The sequence below is a fragment of the Orbicella faveolata genome, unplaced genomic scaffold (assembly GCF_042242905.1).
Source record: "Orbicella faveolata isolate gen_17 unplaced genomic scaffold, um_ofav_v1 contig_47, whole genome shotgun sequence".
Classification (NCBI taxonomy): domain Eukaryota; kingdom Metazoa; phylum Cnidaria; class Anthozoa; order Scleractinia; family Merulinidae; genus Orbicella; species Orbicella faveolata.
Window position 1 is genome coordinate 15148907 of NW_028301577.1, and position 20614 is coordinate 15169520.

The following is a 20614-nucleotide window of genomic DNA, read 5'->3' on the forward strand; positions in this document are numbered from 1 at the left end:
ATGGTTATCTTTAAAATATGTCTGAAGATTTTACCAAATCTTTAATAGAAACCTGATTGAGCTACTATATTTACTTAATGAAACAAACTAAGGCATAAAAAAAACATTACCATTTTCTTCAAAGGTATACCAAAGACTTGTATTATTTTCTAAAAATATGTTACATGATTCGATCAGGAGTCCTTATTGCTCTACAGAAACTCAATCAATTGCATTCCAAGTCAGTCGACACTCACAGTTGCTAGAGAAGCGAAGGACACAACTTAATCGAAACGTTAAGACATACCATGAGGAAGCTCCAAGGAGCCTTTGATTCGTTTGAGAAATAAATGTATAAAATGGGCATGGTGGCTCTTGGTGATGGTCACAATGAACACAGTAAAAACTTGACAAATATGTTATCAATTAACAAAATAAGACGTATGTTTCATGTCACATTTGATTGTTATGGCACCATCTAACATGGTTAAATTAACATACCCTACTTTCAAGCTTTTGACATTGATAAATAATGTAACACTACTAAGGAAAAGTTTCTTAATTTTGATGTATTTTTTATTAATTAAATTGAGAAAAACAACAAATGTTATGTGATTTTTAAAATTCTGTAGATGGTGTTCAGAACCACCTAAATTTTTCAAAAATTTAAGTTGTCTCTGAATACCTCAAAAGATTTTACTAACATGGAAGAAATGTATGTCTTGTGAACTTGATGAAAATATAGCAAATCGAAAATGGAGCAAAAAGAAAATTTAGTTTACTTGTTTGTCTCAAAATGGGGAACACGTTTACTTCTTGTTAGGTTTGCCATGGTAACCAATTTGGACGTCAAGTAAATTTGTTCAAATGTACACTAAATTTAGATATCTGCCAATACCACTGGGTTAGCTTTGATGGCATTACCAAAAGACAGGAAGCACTCTAGAGTATTCTGAGTCAACATAACCATTGCTTTCTGTTTCTCACTTGCTATTGTACAGTGTACATACAATTCTTTAAATGCCAAGCTGACAACATCTGTTGAATCCACTTCATCATTTACTACATCCCCAAGAATCATATTTGTTAGTTTCACAGCCTGAAAGAAAAAAATAATGATACCAAGAGAATTGTTGAGGTTGCTTTGTTAAGACTGATTTTTGCTGACAACTGGCTTAAGTCAGTAGCTCAATTGGTAGAGCACTCTTCAACATCACAGAGATCATGGGTTGAAATGCCGTTTAACCCATTGATGCCGCTGCCGCCTGTAACCGCGCATGCAAAAACCACCCCAAACTTCCTGTGCTGCCCACAACTGCCCAAAAAATAGCACTTGAGGACAATTGCCTTTCCAGCCCTTTCTGAAGACTTTTTGGTTCTCTCATTGTTCTATTGTTCTTGAGGACATATACACAAATCACAATGGATGTTTTGAGCACAATTTTTACACTGCCATAGGCAGGGTTGGACATTAGCACTCGCCCGCTTGCCCAGGCGAGTATCAAAAGTGTCAGGCGAGTGCAAATCATCAATCACTCGCCCGTTTGGCAAGTACAATTTTTGTTGCCAAGAAATTATTTAAATTGCACAATAAACACTGTTTCTCACATTCCATTTTGCCAAGAAAATCCCTGAACATAAACTTACCATTTCTATTTTACAAAGTTTTATCTTCCGAATTGTCTAATAAATTGGTGCTGTAAGGCAACATTGGGCTTCGTAAATAGACAAATATGGCTTCCTCCTAGTGATAATTACATAACGCATGTACATGTACAAAGTGATACTGCTGGTCACTATTGTGCCATCCATGATCAGGTAGACATGGCACCCAAGGACCGCACCTGAGAAGAACAGACATGTTTACCGGCAAACTGTAGGGATCTCATGAAGATTCATCAATAAAAGGCTATTTGACTGAAATATAAAGTAAGCGCCTCCATTGTGTTTTCTTGGGGTTCAAGGTCTTTAAATATAATTTTTCATTGAAGTAATAATCCTTGGTCTGCTACATGCTCAACAATGTTGCGAGCAAATTGTTTTCCAGTACTTTCCCAGCACTCTGATCAATGTGTTTTCTCTCGGTAATAAACTGATCATGGCCAAAATACGGAAATATATTTCCCGAGTTTCTAAAATTGTCAACGAGAGAAAAAGAACGAAAAAGCCCTGAAAGCTGCCCGAGATACGAAGGAATACAAGAAATAGATTTCAATGGTTATTAAATAGTAAAAATAAAAGATGACTAAAATGGTTAAAGAACCAGGCTGGGGAGTTAAGACATACCATTAACTTTGGGCGAGTGAAAAGTGGTCCAGGCGGGTGCATTTTGAGGGTCATTCGGGCGAGTGGTCTGAAAATTAAGTTTCCAACCTTGTGTAAGGGTCGTAGAAAGACAGATTTTCTTCTTAAAATCATACACTCAAAAAGTTTAGGTAAACTGTACTCATGGCACGTTGCAGGCCAAATCTACAAACTTCAGAAGGTCTTGTTTTCATTCCTAACATGGAGAAATAACTGCTTTGGGATTTAAAATAGAGAGGAAAGATACAAATAAATGTCTAGGTGACCTCAGAGTGGAAGATCAAGAAGTACAGAGTCCTCAAACCAATCTAGTGAAGAATTTTTTTCTTCCTTTAACCACTGCAAAAAACATGATCGGTACACTTTCAAGTAAGTTTTGAAGATTGATCGCAGATTTAAAGCAGCTTCCCAGACTTTAGAAAACAAAAATAGTAATGTACAGTATTACTTTGAAGTTGAATTAACTTTTGGAATGATTGGTAACGCCACGGCCGATAAAATGACTGCAAAAGTTGTCTGCAAAAACTCAAGTTCACCGTGAAGAATTACTTTGAATATGCTGACATGAAGCTAAGCACATCTGCAAAATTTTGAACACTTTTTTGCTTTTAAATAGGTTTCTTTGCCTCAGCTTAAATGAAAATTTATTGTTGTGGAACTTCCTTTTTCATTTCTTTCCACTGGTTCCCTGTATTTGGGAATTTTAGGTTTTAAAAGTGAACAGTAACTTGCAACTTGCACTTGATTTCTGCATATATTTAAATTAGGCGACCTCCGTGATTTGTTTGTTTAGTTTATTCGCTTCGTTCAGATATTCAGCTACTACAGAACTGCCGAGAAAAGAACAAAGTGGCCACGATTTTAACACAGTTGAAATACGATTGATCTCAAAATAATTGGCTTGTTTTTGTCAAATTAACTTTTTCATTGACACCTTTCATCTTTCTTTCACTGCACTATAATATTTCGTCATGCAGCGAAGAACTTATTTGATATCTTATTTTCAAATTGGCTTTTATATGTGTCTTTCGCTTTCATTTTCTACTGTTTTCTCAAATATTAGCAGCTATAGTACAAGAACAGAAATTCTGTTGTATCTGGTTTTATTTTGTCAATAATTAACTCATTTTGCCTATTCAACTTTCTTGGTTTCTGCTAGGCATTTTGTTGCGTGGCAAAGAAATAAATATAACTTCTTGTTTTCCTATCAGTTTTAAACATCAGGTTGAGTTCTTTTTGTTGACATTTTTTAATATTTTGGCCCTTCATTAACCCATTGACTCCCGTGCTGACCGTAACCGCCCATGACAAGCCTTGACCTTTGTTCCACTTCTGACGTCACCAGCTTTGACCAAAATTAGCATCATCTACACTGATCAGAGTGAATGGCTCAATGGAGCCTGAAATATACATGAAAATGCTCAGAAATTTGAATGAAAAACTCAGAGCAAAATTTCCTGTGACTACACTTGGCTACTGCAGGCTAAAAATTGTCCGTCTCAATGATGCTTTCTCAGACTTTTTTGAACTGGAAGTAAGCCCAGTAGAAAGTCAATCACTGCAGCAAAAAGGTAAGAAAAGGAGAAAAACGCAAGGAAAAAAAAATTAAAAAACAAAAAGCAGACAAATGCAACAAACTAATGCACGGCGAGCAAGTGATTACTTGAATTTAGGTCGGTCTTATCAAATTACAGGTCTAACAGTTGTCAAACTGAAAGTTCAATATTCATACAAAATTCTTAGTTCGCTGTTATTAGCTGTTTATCAATTATTGTTCCGTGTCAGTCATCCTGGTACTAGATATGCTCTGTGGCCATTCAAACAATAACACTTCTTTGTAACTTCCATTCAATTTTTGCTTGCCATTTAAACGGACGCTAAGGTTACTATAACGGATGCGAAAATGTCACGAACAGTATTAAACGCAAGTCATTCGAATGGCAAGTTAATGTAAAACGATTTTCAAAGAAGATTTAAACATCTAAGAATGTAGCTACTAAATCGCGGAACCACCCAAAACAACCCACAACTATCCACAACGGCCCAAAACGATCCACAACGAACCCAAAACGATCCAAAACGACCCACAACGAGCCAAAATATTCCAAAACGACCAAAAACGCCTTTGATAGTTTTTAAACACTGTCTTGGATTGTCTTGGTTGACTAAACTCATCTCCAGGGCTCCCCGACAAAATAAAATAACTGGAAAACAAAATAACTGGATTCTGATTGGACGAGAGCAGTACTCCGTAAGAGAACCTATTGCTATTTACTTTTCTTTCCGAAGTTGACCCGAAGTCTTCTGACGAATTTTGAAGTTGATCCGAACGCTAACGAAAATTTCCGATGTCAATTCAAAGACTTTTGGAGTTGAACCGAAGTTTTCCGAAGATTTTCCAATGTCAGCCCGAACACTTAGGAAGGTTTCGGATGTTTACCTGGAGTATTCTGAAGACGAACCAAGGAGGAATTTTGTTGAGGTCGAGCGAATTCCTATACTTATTTTTTTTCGTGAGCCTCGAAGCAGGAGGGGGGGTGGTGGTCAGCATGAGGAGGGGTGTATCTCCAATTATTCACGCTATGAAAATGTAGTGTAGTGTATTTTAGTTGAGAAAATGCCTTGTCTTAAAATGAGTCTGCAAAGACATACCAGTGATTTGTTTTTTCACGTGATCTGCTGTTTCCTCCTCCTCCTTGTCCCCCGAGGAGACTTCAGACTTTACGACTTCCTGAGGCAAAGGGAAGAGCCACGTGACTCCACGTGACGAAATGTTGCGTTACAATTACAGTTTGGGAGAAAATACAGGTCCAATCATTGCCACGCATGCATGCGTAGTTGATGAACTATAATCTTTACTATAATCTTTACTATAATCATTAATGAAATTTTTCACTTCGCAAAGTACAGATTTTTCACTTAGCAAAGTAGAGATTTCACAGAGTACAATTTTGCAAATTACAATAAATAAACATGCTTCCCTTATGTATTTGCAGATCTTCCACAGTATCTATCGTCAGCAAGGCCACCAAAGCTGGAGGAAAGAGATGCTGTTCATAAGGTAAAACTTCATTTGTAGGGAAATTCTCAAATGTTGTTTGTGTGATTGTAAGGGCAAGAATATGAAGGTGCTATTGCTTCCATTTTCACTGTGGGAGACGCATGGATTTTCACCGACTCAAAGCCAGCCATGAAGTTACGTTTATTTGATATAAGCAACTGGAAGCTAAACCTCAGAAATCGTTTTATCCATTTTGTATGGCTGGTCATTTTAGCAAGGGACAAATTTTATACCGTTAAATATCTGGTTGTGCCACAGTTTAATTTAATAGGGCAAAGGTCGCACTTTTTCCATGATGTCGCAGCATTCTGCCATAGGGGGGTCGAGGGGGCGCACATTTGCAAAATATCTTCGTTCTCGATTCCGTGTCATGTACAGTTTGTACCAATGATTACTTCAAACAGCAACTCCGAGCTCTAAAAGCAACATTTCATCAGCTTAAGAAACAAGCTGACTAATTTGGACCTTAGAAGTCTGCACACCAGGCGTCTTTGCACCATTGCGAAACTAATGATGGATGATAAATGATCCCGGTGTTTCAGGTTTGATTTAATTTTTTTCCATTTAAATTTTTTGACTGGAGTTTTTTTACCAATTCCCATTTAAGTCACTTGGCATGGAAGATATGGCCTGCTTTGGGGCAGAACACCAGTACGGTTTCCTTGACCACATGTCTACTCATGACACAAAGGTCGCACATGTCGCGCAGAATTTGTGTGGTAAACATAGGTGCTAAATGGGACCTCTGCTCAATGAGAGTTATCTTTCTGATCTGAGCGTAACGGAAATTATAGCCAAAATTCTAAGTACTGCTGAGGGAAACAGTTTTTTTTCGTTAAAAAATTGAGTCCACTTTACGAAACAGCAACCAGAGGGCGTTATCGTGCTGTGATCTGAAATAAGAACAAACAGGGTTTAGAAAGCCCGTTTCCGGTAGTTAGGTAATCTGGCAGAAAACGGACTTTTCTCGCTTGCAGCACACCATTTTTTACCGACCAGTTTTCTGGTCGGCGAGGGACCGCAATGGGTTGAGATGTAAGAGAAGCTATAAACGCGGGTCTAACAAAGCTTGGCTTCAAGTAAATTCGACGAGCACAGTTTTCACAGACAATTTAGTCAATCAGCTTTCTCTGTCCAGCCTCGCACCAACGAAAAATTCTCAGTTCACGCAAGCTGGCGACTTGGTGAGGCCCGTTTTAATAAAAGCTTTCGGCGATAACTCGGGTTCGAAACACCTTCCACGCACAAGATACAGACTGTTTCTTTCGATTTTGAGGAAGCACTGACCGGGAAACAGTTTGCTAGGGTCATGTCAATTTATTGTGAAATTCACATGCGTATCCAGTCATTTGAGGAATTATTTGAACAAGCGATAAGCAGGCGGGCTGTCAAATTAACTTCACACCCATCACTTTTCGCGGCTACAATATGCAAATTAAATTTAATCTCTTGCAGGCGGAACAAGTCAAATAGTTTGAAAGCTCAAGAGAAGCCTCGGAAGACTGCGCTATTTAATGCATGTGGTTCTCAATGTTATTTTGAAAATTAAGAATTCGCTTTTCAAGGCGCAAACTGTCATTACACTTAACAGGAAAATTTTGAGAGGGTGGTAAACGGGGGGTATAGATCACGTTTCACTGAAAATAAAACGGCCCTTTCACAATTCACGAAAAATATCATATTGACATTTCACGGAAAATAAGAGAAAGTGTTTTAGAAAATCACGGTTCACGGCTACTATGGAAATCACGATTCACGAGGAAAAAAATAGTCATTTGACATTTCCCAGGAAGTAAGAGGTTTTTTTTATATACGTGTTCGGTTTCTGGTGTGCCGCTGGGACCCCTCCGCTTCCCGTTTTCTATTTTGCATCCCTGTAAGACTAGACACCAAAAATCTCCATTCCTACCCCTATCCCTACCCTATCCCAGACTCGTTTGTTCTGTATACTTGCTGAAAACATGATTCCTTAAGAGAAACATTATTCTGTTATATCTTGTCTTAGGATTGTCAAGAGCCCAAAAGTAGACCGGAGAGTATTCTCTCATCTTGTTCTGGGTGAGTGACAACATCAATACAACTTGCATGTAGTTTATAGTTTCTTTTCAGTATTCATTTTATCATTGTTACTTCTGCATCATATGTCTTTAAAGAAATTACCCTTAAAAAACGCTTTTACGTCGAACAGAGAATTTGACAGCTACATTAATATCGATCAATATTCGATACATTAATATAGATTAATATCTTTCCACAGGGAGAAAAAGGAAACTATAGAAAATCTGGAAGGAGATCACCAAAGCATTCTTAATATCCTGCTACAAAATCCCGAAGACTTCAACCTCAAACAGAAGCCTTCCGGAATACGAGAGAACAAGATGTTCACACTGGATATGAGAGAGATTCCGATATCATCTGCCAAAGCAGATGACAATGGGTCATATATCTCCAAAAGCTCCGCTACAAAGTTCTATATGTACAACGCGGAGGGGTCGCGCACATCCCACAAGGATGAAAATGGCGAATGGTACGTCAACATCAGAACTTCGAAAGGATACAAGAGACAAAACGTTCCAGAAGACGAAATATACGAGCTTAGACGGGAGTACCACACAAGTACGCACAATCCTGATTTCTCTCGATCGACTACCACAGTTAAAGCTTATACAGAAAAAGAACCAAGGCCCTTTTATGTTGTAATGTATAAATGGGCAGATGGGGTGGAACAACACTTTAAGCTTCCTCGGCACGGAAATGCCACCAAACCCACCAGTAGTCAATACTACAGGAAGGATCCGTCTTTTCGCCAAGGTCGATAATATGCTAGAAAAGGGATTATCGACGGAGCAAGTTTATAATTCCATTGCCAGAAAGGGAGCTGGTACGGTTAGCAAAGTTATATCTGGTCCCAAGTTAGTTGACAACAGAAAACTATCGTTAAAGGCAAAAGAAACTTCAACTTGTTCCAGTGGCAAGAAAAAATTCAAAAGTTAAGCAGAGGAGATGATTTCCTGCCTACAAACCGTTTCTCTCCTCCAAAGTGTAACATTCACGAAAGAAAGTTACATTGCTTTCAATAGTCTCCCCAACATGATCACTGACTTACACCGCTTCTGCGTAAATGGCAATGCGATACTCCATGTGGACACAACATTCGAACTTGTCGAAGGGCTGTGGCTCACTGACACGACTTACACAAATGAAGCCCTCACTAATTTGAATGGTAAAAACCCAGAGTTCCCTGGGCCCAGCTTTTGGCACTTTCGCAAAACCAGGAAATGTTATCGAAGATTTGCTGGCGAGCTTGTGATTAAGAAGCCAGAGCTGCTCAGAATTAAAAAGATTGGCCATGACTTAGATAAAGCACTATCACAAGGACTATGTGACATTTTTACAGATGCCAAGAAGCTTTGGTGCACTCAGCACATGCAAGAGCACGATCTCCAAAAGCTCAAATCTCTTGGGTGTAACCAACAGTCTCAGTCGAGGGTGATGGCTGATATATACGGAACGCAAGATGATGTTCTTCTACAGAATGGTTTAGCAGACGCTGAGGACGAATGCGATTTTGACGCTAAACTGGAAAGTTTAAAGCCTGTGTGGAAAAGAAATAGCCCCTGGTTTCCATCATTGGTTCAACAGCAGCCGATTGAAGCTGTTCAAAGATTGCCTCGTTCTCTCAGCAAGGGAAAGTCTGAGCATTGAAGGCAGATTTTACACAAATGGGCTCGAATTAAAGCACAAGCTTCAAAAGAAGAGAATGGCCGAAGAGGATGTCCCTAAAGAGGTGGCAGCCGTTACTTCCCAACTGCTCACGTGGGCAGAGGACCTCTACTTGGAACAAGAGAGGGCTATACAAGGTCTCGGAAAGTACCATCTTGCTGCCGGATATGACCGTTTTCAAGTAGATCCCGTAACGTGGAACAGATGGGGCCCAGCAAGGCAGGCTCAACATCTGGAAGCTTTCAGAGCCTTTGTACCACGCTCGTATGACACCTACGTCAAGGCGAAGTCTGCTGGTCTGAAAGCGACTCCAAATGCAATGAAAAGAAGAACGCATTTACCTGAACCGGAATTATTTACGGACCACATTTCACCCCCAGCTTGCAAGAAGGTAGCTGTTTCACCGTTGGTCATCTCTAAAGTTGGCAAAGAAGCCGAATGGACGGTAAATATTTAGATACGACATAGACATAAAAACGTAATGCTATTGATAGTACCCCTTTAGATAGAAAGCAATCATAAAGTTAGTAACGCTGTCAAGTTAAAGTGTGATTCTGTGAAAACTGACCAAATTCCGAGTTTTACAGGTTGTTGAAACTGGAGAAAACATCAATGTGTCTCAGTTGACCGTGTTTTGTTTTATCAACTTGATTAATAAAATAAAAGCGAAATTTTAATAACTACAGTCACATACCATTTATTGAAATATTGCAACAGTTATATTGTGGAGCTAAGGTAACTCATTCCATTATTGATGCTCTCAATGTCTTTTATTTTTGTTTTTCTTTGTGTTTCATTGTTTAGGTAAAACCAAAGAAGGACGCTTCAAACCTGCAATTACTGGATCCAGACAGAATTTCTGGGCAGCAGTACGAGCTAGTTTGTAGAAATGACCATAAACTTTGTCCAAAAAACGTGCAAAGGTGTGAACAGTGCAGGGTTGCATCTCACCAGGCTGACATCGTGTTGGTCAAGACGGTTGGAATTCGTGAACAGACGGACAAGAAGACAGGAGAGGTTGTGAAATACGCGGGGAATGTGTATCTCCATTATCTCACAAAGTGTCTCAAACAGTTTGATCAGCGTTTCTCATTCTCTGCCATAACCGTGCCAGCAAGAACACTTACATTCTTACCTGAAGGGAGCCACAACAGCTTTGTAGCGAAAGGGTTACAAGTTGAACATGATGAAAAGTAACTTAGTGTGGTATTTTCGAACATGATAACATTAACTCGTGCCTTAACAGTGTCGAAGTCAGTGAGCATCACCTGTTTTGGTAATTATATTACGCTATGTCGCCTCAACATTGAAATGCATTCAGAGATATGTTAGGAAATCTTTTTATAGTAGTTGTTCTTGTTTTGTTATAGTTTTTTATATGTAAAGGGAGAGACACTTGTGCCTTCACAGTGTCAAAGTCAGTGAGCTTCACCTGTTTTGGTAATTACATTAAGCACTTTCTATTCGATAAGGAAATACATTCAGAGATATGTCAGGTTATTGTTTTATAATTGTGGGTCTTGAAAAGTTTTCGATATAAAGGGAGAGACACTAGTGCCTTAACAGTGTCGAAGTCAGTGAGCTTCACCTGTTTTGGTAATTACATTAAGCACTTTCTATTCGATAAGGAAATGAATTCAAATATATGTTAGGTTATCGTTTTATAATTGTGGGTCTTGATAAATTTTTGATGTAAAGGGAGAGACACTTGTGCCTTAACAGTGACGAAGTCAGTGAGCTTCACCTGTTTTGGTAATTACATTAAGCACTTTCTCTTCGATAAGGAAATATATTCAGAGATAGGTTATCGTTAAGAACTGTGGGTCTTGATGAGTTTTTGATGTAAAGGGAGAGACACTTGTGCCTTAACAGTGTCGAAGTCAGTGAGCTCCACCTGTTTTAGTCATCCTGGTTTAGGTAATTACATTAAGCACATTCTCCTCAAGAACGAAATGCATTCAGAGAAATATATTTTTAAGTAGGAATAGGCACTTGTTCGGTAAATCAATAAAGTAAATTAGAAGGATGAGTATGTCTCATATTTAATTTAATATTATGTTACGAAATGTCGAGGGCCTGCTTGCAGTCAGGATCGTCAACGTCAGCCCCTTTAAAAAGAACTCCTTCAGCACCAAGATATGAAGTCTTTAGCAGAGATAAATTTCATATCTCCAAGCAACCATGTAATATTCTGTTTATTATAACAAAAACCTACTAATTACGATGTTTTTGAAGATTTTCCGAAGATTTCAAAAGATTTGCAAAATGTTGTCCGAAGGTCGTACGAATGTCTCCGAACATTTTCCGAATTTTTTCGAAAATTTCCGAAGATTGCCGAAGATTGACGAGGAAGATCCGATGATGTTTCGACTTAATATCGATTTACTTTTGCTCATTCAGCATTTAAACATGGCAAACTTGTCACAAAATGTTTCGAAATCGATATCAACATCGGGGAGCCCTGGGGATGAGTTTAGTCAAACAAGACAGTGTTAACTATCAGAGGCATTTTTGGTCGTTTTGGAATATTTTGGTTCGCTGTGGGTCATTTTGGATCATTTTGGGTTCGTTGTGGATGGTTGTGGGTCGTTGTGGATGGTTGTGGGTCGTTTTGGGTCATTTTGGGTCGTTTTGGGTGGTTCCTCGTTTTAGTACTTACACATCTAAGAAGCAGTTTCGTCAGTTTGACAGAGGAGTGTTTCAGTGAACATCAAAACAGCATGGTACAAAACATCTTGTTGCCATAAATTAATTGTGACGCGATGTGCTCGTGGTCAACGGCCGTGGATACTCCATGAAAGGTTTTTGCAGGAGTGAACACTTCATTGTGTCAATCTCAGTACGTTTTTTTAAAACAGAAAAGTTTTTAAGCCCATGCTAACTGGGAAACAATTAACAATGAAAATTAATCAAAGAACACGTTGCAGGTATAATCTAATACTCAAGATGCTCTATCACACTATGTTACATGCAATGTTTCGTCAAGGGGTTTCAAACTTTCATAGGATAGGAAACCCGTTTGGATTGCCTTAAAAACAATAAAAAACCCTTTGGTAACTCTTTTGAAACCCGTTGCTAATGCTTTCAAAATCCCTTTGGAAAGCCTTTAAAAACCCAGTTTCAAGAGGTTTCAAGGAGTTTCAAACCCTTTGGAAACGCTTTGGAAACTCATTAGAAACCCCTTGGAAACCCTTTGGAAACCCTTTGAAACTCTTTAGAAACCCTTTGAAAACTCTTTAGAAACACTTTGGAAACCCGGTTTTTTGAGTTTGAAACCCTTTGGAAACCCTTTTGAAACCCGGTTTCACCCAAATTGCCATGTTTCATAAGACGTGTTTTCGCATGGAGGGTCACATATACTAGTGGCAATATGATATTTTACCTCAATTCTCAAAGGAATGCCTCTTTCCACATTCACAATGATGTCATGAAGCAGCACTGGAACAATTGAAACCAATTTATCCTTGCCTTTCATAGGAAATAAACATAATATACAATAAATATATGCTGAAAATATATATCACTATGGTCACATCTGCATTTCTAGGATACAGTCGACTATGTACAGCTTTTGTTTTGGCCATTAAATTAAAATTAAATTTAAATAATATAATTTCTAGTTTTCTTATCAGTTTTACACATCAGGTTGAGTTCTTTTTCTGATTGTTAAGCGATAACATAATGACATCATCGCTTACTGTCATCCCATTGTGTGGGAGGATGTCTAGTGCACCTGATCTTATAACTCACACAGCCAAATCATTGGTGGAATAGTTTGGTGCGTGTCATTTAATTTAGTTGCATCTGCTAATTTTTGCCTCTTGCTTCCATTAGCGTATTTGCTTATTGCTTGGCAGCCTGGTTTTTTGGGTTCTTGTTTTTTGTTTTGTGCCTGCTTTCTTTGTCAACAGGGAGCGTTAATTGCTGGGCTGTTGCCCATTGCTCTCCCGCTGGTTAGCATTTGCCTTGCTTGAAGGGGGTGCCATGGTTACCCCCTTTATTTGCATTTTGCCCACACTTGCTCATTGCCTGCTTTGCTGTCAATTGGCACCTACCCTCCGTTTTGAATATTGCTTATTGACAAGTTAAACATAAAGGTACAATTTGGAATATTTATGGCAGTAGCTTTGGTTCCTGGTTACAAAACTGTGGAAGAACACGTTCAAAGGATATACTTTGAGAAAAATTATGTTAACTTTTCCACCTCTTTAAGGAGTTTCATGTAGAGATCAAGAGCAGAGCTAACATCCTGTGGCTATGGAAGGTTATGTCCATTCATAGCAGTGAAAGCAAATTCCTTGAAATCGTCACTGTAGTCAAGTGGGTACATTGTGGAGTGATCATAGAACTCCTGAATGACATCCTCATCTACACCCATTTTGTAGTCATCTGTATTGTAAAGGTGACGAAGAAAAAACATGCAATCAGGTCATCCCCAAGGACCACTGCTGTTTCTAAATTTGCTTGATGATATTCTGTGTTGATTCCACAATTCTGCCACTTGATATAGCTCATTCCTTAGAAAAGGCACAAAGCAAAATTGAAGGCAGTCAACATGAACTGGATCTGAGTCAATAAATAGAAACAAGTCATGCAGATCTTTAAAAAAATTAATCCACCAACCAGGAGCATCCTTAGCTAAACGTGACCAAGAGGCTTCAATTCTCTGATTTGCTGTGGACCTGCCAGTGAGAAAACACCCAAGACCCACATCTTCATCACTGTGGCTTAACCTGATAGATGTATGTACTGCAGCAGCCATGCTGTTCTCAGTTCCGTCATCTGATCCCACTTTTCCCGGTAAACCACCAACTTGTTTCATAGCATCAAGATAAAATTTAGTGATAACTCCAGGGTTGTTATTTGTGGGACCAACCTCAAGCCAAATTAGCCACCTTGAAAATCCATTGATGGCTCCATGCACACAGAATCCATGAGCTTCCAGTTTGTCATAGCAATTGATGTGCCAGACAAAGTTGGGCGCTTTTGCATGGTGTATTCTTCGGGCGAAGTCTCTTCCTTTTTTCTGCCCTCAACTCCCTCTGGATCAAGCTCTCTAAAAAGTTTCATGACTGTTATTCTCTTTACCATATATCCTTTCCTTCTCAGTCTGGCCCATAACCTGCAGTAGCCAATGAAGCAGCCACTACCACCGAACTCTCTCTCTATGATGCGCTTTAGCTCATCAGGAGGTATATTAGGGGGATGTCATGACAAGCCTAAGGTTTGAAGTTGTCTTTTCAGCGTTGACACACTTATCGTTATTCCCTGAAGGTTTTAAAAATTCCAGGATTTCCAAGTTGCTGTATCCCTGTTTAAGGACGTTTGTACTAATTGTTTCTGCGCATCCTTACTGTGCACGCAAATTCACACACCACATTGTGCATGAGAGTGTGCATTAAGTAAGAACAGTAATAATATAAACAATGATTGGGCAGATGGCCATTGTTATAGCTTCGCCTGTATTTCACGATGATAATACAGTATTGTGCAAAAGTAATGCAAGCAAAATGCGTGCATTTCATTCTTTGCTCCTGTGATTTTTTGATGAAAGTTCGCTCGAATGTTCCATTGAAATTTCGCGGCCTGTAAAGCGATAATTTGCCATAACAAGGGACAATATTTCTTTGAATTTTTGATAAGTTAACGAAAATTTTGCAAGACACTTAACTGCAGTTCGCCAGCGTTTATGCAATTTTCGCAACTTTTCACAACTAATCGATATACTGACAAAAAACTGTCATGTAACTTACACAAGATAAATTTGGATTCATGTATTTGTTTGTTAATTCATGCCAGAGAACACAGTATGCAGTCATCAACTGCCGTATAAAAGCAAGGCTGTCATAAGTAGCCGGCAGCCGGCGAATATCGCCAGCTACTCTTACGAAAATTGCCAACTACTTCACTAACGAAATGACACCGAAAGTTTAGATACCGAACAAGTCTGACCACATATTCATTTCCTTGGTAGAAATGTGAAAAGTAAAGCACCTTATTTCCGAATTGCAGGCTTTTCTTCCACGAAAAGTAATGACAAAGTAGGTTTCTCAATATATCATAGAGTCCATGCTGCATACCAAGTAGTTACCAGGACTCCTCTCTGCTGTCACATAACATTTCAGTGTGACATTGCATGTGACTGAAAAGCCACATGCATTTATAATATGGCTGCAAAGCGAAGACAAGGTTTGCTGGATAATTTTATCACCATTCTTTCTAAGACACCCAAAGGTAAGTGTTTAACATTTTAAAACTTCAACCACAAGGTTTGCTAAAAGTGTGGTTTTTTGGGCACAAGACAACTTGATACGATTAATTAGCATTTCAAGAGAGTCATTGAACCAGAATGACCTTTGCCCAGTAGCACTGCAGGAAAAAACAGAAGTCATTGTTTGCTGCAAGTTAGTAGAACTACTCTGGGTTTAGTTGAAGTTTAACTGCAGAATATCCGGGCACTTCACAGCTATTAGTAATTTCCGGTTTCTTGTCAAAACAGGAACATTCCATTAGTTTTCTTTCATGAAAATGCTGGAAATGGCATTTGTGAGACTCTAGATTTCAAAAATCTCTCAGGGACAAGGGGTGGGGGGTGCCTACTATTTTTTATCAGCCATCTACTTCAAAACTTACTGAGAATAAATATATAAAACAACTGACTAATCATTAATAGTTCTTTAAAAACGTTTAAAACAGATCTAAAAAGTAAAATTGTCTCTAAATTGTCTTTAAACAGGTGTGAGCGGCAAGAACAAAAGACTGTTTCTGGAATCCTTGCACTCTTTCTTAGACAAAAACTCCGTAAATGAAAGAGCACCCTTCCCAAGGGTTTACACGTCACTGGTTGCCTCCCTAGGGGGCAACGAACAATAACGTCCCAGCCTGTTAAAATTCTGTGAATAGTGCAAAATCATCAATCTGAAGACCGCAAAAGGCGGTCGAAAATTTAGAGACAATTTTACTTTTTAGATCTGTTTTAAACGTTTTTAAAGAACTACAGTATCGTGCAAAAGTAACGCAAGCAAAATGCATGAATTTCGTTCTTTGTTCACGCAAACTTTCCAGGAAAGTGCGCACGAAAGTTCGAGTGACAATTCGAGGCCTTTTGAGCGAAATTTCCCTTGAACAAAGAACGCTATTTCGTCGAATTTTCGGTACAAAACAAAATTTCACGATGACAGGCATCGTTTCACTAAATTGGTGCACGAAATTTCGCATTAGAAAGACACAACAATTCTTCATATGATCTATTCGATCTACCCGTCATATAACGTTCACGAAATATACAAAAGGTTTTCAACGCACTCCCTAACTGGAGTTCAGTCACGAACACAAAGAATGAGAATTACAAGTAAAACTTACCGCGAGTGAAGACTTTGAATGTAGTTTCATTCCAGAAGAGACAAAATATAAGCCCATTTTGATCAGTGTAGCTGTCAGATATTAACTTTGTAGAAAATTATCCCTGTTTTTCTCTCAAACCAGGAACTTCCCCGGGGCACTTCAAATCAGTGCACATGTTTTTGTCCGAGAGAGTATCAGAAATGGTTCTTTCGTTTTCACAGATTAACTTCACTACTCCGATATTTCGATAAACACGAGTTTGTTTAACGCACTGAAAGCTTCAATAACCATGATTTCTTGGCTGTCAAACGCTCGTGTAAATTGCGTACGTTGTTTTTTGGTCCCAGCCCCATGCATTTGGCTGACTTTCAAATGCACATTACGTCATTTACGCTGGAAGTAGCGTGAGAAAGACAAATCTTCACAAACCCCTCCCCCAGTTCGCAGTTTTTCTCGTGAGTTCGAAGTCGCCTGATCTGAAGAAACCTGAATTCTGTGTTTAATATAGGAAGCTGGGAAAGGATTTTGTAAAGATTTGTCTAGTCAAAAAAGCATGTGTGGAAGAGGGAGGGGAGCTTGAGCGCACGCTAGATGACGCAATTAGCACTGGTTCAACGGTACAATCATGTTGCGAAAAGCGATCTCAGAAAAAACTGTGCTAAAGATGCTAAAATTCTCCGACTGTCATGTAAGTATTCGAAAACAAATTCGGCCAAGTTATAGAAAAATATTTTGACTTCGTTTTGTGTGTTTGATTTCGTGGAAGCAAAGAAATTTAGAGATTCGAGCCAATATTCAGATTGCGTTCAAAATGTTTGGGCAAAGAGTTGCCTCCCTTGTCAATGTTATATGTAAACCAAAAAACATTTTTGCTGTGCGCGAAATGGCCTAAGTACGAATTTAGCACTACAGTGTTACGCTTAGTGTTATGCAGGACTTGTAGTCAACAGTTTTCCCTGTAAGGTCGCGCAAGAAATAAGAACAGGAGACAAAGGTAAACTATTCGTTCTTTTCATTCCTTCATTTACTCTATTTACATTGTATGTTTAACAGGTCATTTTTCTAAAATGTCTACTGTCGCAGCATCTTTTGAAACATAACGATACGATAATAACAAGTATATTCAAATACATTTCCAATCTAAATCCATATCTTTTGCACACTTCTCCGGCGTGACTTTCCTCTCCCAGAACTTCTTTATGCATCTCCCAGCTCTTGCTTGTTGCGTGGCTTGACTTTAGATTCCAAGTAGAACTTAAGTTCATGCCACAAGTCTTCGATCAGGTTGAGGTCAGGACTTTCCGAAGGGGTACGCCACCAGTTAATGCTTTCCGTCTCAAAGAAGGCTTGTGCTCGCCTGGACGTGTGTTTGGGATCGTTATCTTGCATGAGCCGGTGGTCAGGAAGTTTGTTTCTGACAAATGGGACGAGCGTCGTCTCTAGTACATTGCAGAAGAGATCAGCATCCATGATGCCATCAAAGATGCAAATCTTAGTGGCACCATGGCAGCTAATTCCCCCCCAGACATGAACTTTGAGAGGATGCTTCAGTTTCGGCTTTCGCTTAGTAGGTTCGTCCGCCATCCTGAAGCATGTACGACAATACGACTGAAGGGAAATCGAGCACTCATCACTAAAAATCACGTTGTGGAGTGTCACCACTCTCCAAAACGCGTTGTGCGAACTCCAGCCGCTTGACTTTGTTGGCATCACGAATCAGCTGGCAATAGGCAGTCAGCTGCAGAGTCCAGCCTTGCTGCTTTCACGATCTCCATACTGTGGATGAACTCACGGAGATTCAATGTTTTGCCAGCTTCTTTTGGATCTTGGTGCTCGTCATCTCATCATTCTGCTGATCTATGAAGGCTCGTGCTTCTATAGACAGCTTTTTGGTCTTCGCGAGCAAGGTAAATTTGCCACGGAGCCGGTAAGACGCAGCTTCTTGATCATGCGAGTGATGCCTGAAAGGCTCACAACTAAGCCTTCACCTTTCAAGTTTTTCAATATTCCAGCTGGATGGAGGCGCTCGATTTGAGTTCTCGCATAGCTTGAAATTTTCGGCATGATTATCACTAAAGTGCTAAGAAGCAAATGATTGAGAAAGTGGTTTACTAAGCGTTGCCATGGCTGCAAACAATGCAGGTCACGCTTGCTCGTGCGGAGACTGGAATCCCACCAAGAAATGTCATGTTTTGTAACGTGAAGGGGTTTACACTAACAAATGGCACTCTGTGCAAGTTTTACTTGCCTGGAGTGCTCATGTAGTTGAAACTGCAAGTTTGTACTGAAACTCTGACGCTTCTAGCTGTTAGGATACATTAACAATCAAACATTCAACAGGTAAGATCGATAGAGTAGTTGATTGAGTTTATGAACCTAATTTTAGATGTTCTCTACGTCTCTTTATACAACAAATCACATTCTGTAGCTGTATTTCGCTCAGTTTGTATCAGAACGCTTAACAACCAGAGCAAATTTTCCTGTGACAGTTTGCAGCTAACGATCGAAAAGAGCGAACTTTCCCTCGAAATTTCGTGACTCGTTAGCGTCCATGGCAAATTATCGTTCGAAAGTTCAGGAGGAGTAGAACAATAGGTGCCTTGAAAGTTCGCGGAAAAGTCGCGGAAATTTCGTTTGAAGCGAAATTTCTTCGAAAAGCCAAGAAAAGCCAGGAAATTCGTCGAAATTCGCTTGCGTTACTTTTGCACAATACTGTATGAGCACAGATCACTCCAACAGTTTTAATCATTAATAGTACTGTTCTTTTAAGTCTCTGAGGAAAGGCAATTTTTGGCAATGTCAAAACGTTAAATTCATTTTGCTTCCAGGGGCTTTGCCCCCTTGACCCTCAATGGGGCTCTGCGCCTGTACCCCGCTGGAGGCCTCAGCAGCCCCCAGACCCCTTGCCTATGGGGGGGCGTCCAGCCCCCGTAGCTGTCCACTTTCAAAATATATCCGCCTACTTCAAATCTTATTGACAGCCCTGTAAAAGGATAACATACAGTCAAATGCCTAAAATTTGCGAAAGGTTTTCAAGCAGGTTCCTTCTCTTGAGTTCAGTTTCATATGTAGAGAATTAGAATGTACTTACCATATTATGAAGACAGCGAGTTCAGTTTTTTTTCCAAAAACAAAAGCAAAAACATCTCCAGTTCTGGGTATTAAGCCACTATAGCAAACAGCCACAAACAACTTGTGAGGAACTTTCAATCTAAACACACCTTTCTTTAGCTGGATACACCATGTGTTTCAATCAACTATACCCATGTTTTGCAAAGTGGCAGCAATACATACCATTCACCAATACAGCCTAAACTTCATAAACAAGGGTTATCGAAGCCTCCTTTGAACATAAAAGTTTTTAGGTTCTTTACTTTTGTAGAGAACTAGAATGTTGTCTATTTGAACGCTCGCGAAACCAGACAGCTGCTGTTTATTCGATCCCAGCCCCCTCGTGGTTACTTGTTATTAAGATACTAAGTGTACTTCGCTCCATTTTTGTTGCCTATGCAGTATTCTTTGGGACTCTAAAACTTACAGGGAAAAACAATTCTGGAAGACCTCCTTCACAGTAGTGCAACAATGATTCATTTCAAAAATTTATTACGAGTTTGCTTTTCCAGTGGAGAGAGCTTTTCATGAAGGACGAACTCACGATAATTCCATGTTTTGCCAACTTCTGGATCTAGTGGCTTTTTATCTCACCATTTTTGGACATCTGCTGATCTATAAATGCTTTTGCATCTGTAGACAGCTTTACTGGTCTTCTTGAGCATGGTATATCTGCCACGGAACCACTAATTCCTAGCTTAAATTCTTCATTAGCCTTTCATTCATAACGGATGATTCCTGGTCACGAACGGTCACCGTGGCAGAAAACAATGCAAGGCCGTGCAGAGACTGGGGTTGGCACAAAAAATTGTGTGTTGCTAATGAAATAACCCAGGTGAGTTTCACAGCTAACAGTTTGTGGAGTTGTAATTAGTCCATGGGCCAAGACGACATTCAGCACCACCTGAGGTGGCAAAGGCTATCATATATCAAATTAAAGCTTATCATGAGTAGAATCCAAAAATATATGATAGCAAGTTTGTACTGGTAGCTTAAGGCTGTCACATGACCTTGAATTGGGCAATAGGCACCCGATCCGAAATAGCCCGGGTAATGCATTGAAATCCCATTGCAGACACAGGAATTCGATCC

At 39.4% G+C, this 20614-nt stretch overlaps 1 protein-coding gene and 2 pseudogenes across 2 annotated transcripts in view; 1 reads left to right on the plus strand and 2 right to left on the minus strand.

The window, feature by feature from the left end:
- LOC110065443 (uncharacterized) overlaps window positions 1-20614 on the minus strand; it is a 425702-nt gene that overhangs the window by 347684 nt on the left and 57404 nt on the right. Inside the window, exons 6-7 of the mRNA XM_089279275.1 lie at window positions 12450-12535; window positions 990-1078 (exon numbers count right to left, since the gene is read on the minus strand). Of these exons, the coding sequence (XP_089135401.1) occupies window positions 990-1078; window positions 12450-12535 (175 nt within the window). The remainder of the gene's footprint in view (window positions 1-989; window positions 1079-12449; window positions 12536-20614) is intronic.
- On the plus strand, window positions 2634-11096 carry LOC149097297 (uncharacterized; annotated as a pseudogene). Its single transcript, XR_016204226.1, has 6 exons — window positions 2634-2652; window positions 3801-3854; window positions 5280-5344; window positions 7350-7402; window positions 7602-9512; window positions 9872-11096. The product of XR_016204226.1 is annotated as an uncharacterized LOC149097297 (transcript).
- LOC149097298 (uncharacterized) lies at window positions 12964-15172 on the minus strand (annotated as a pseudogene).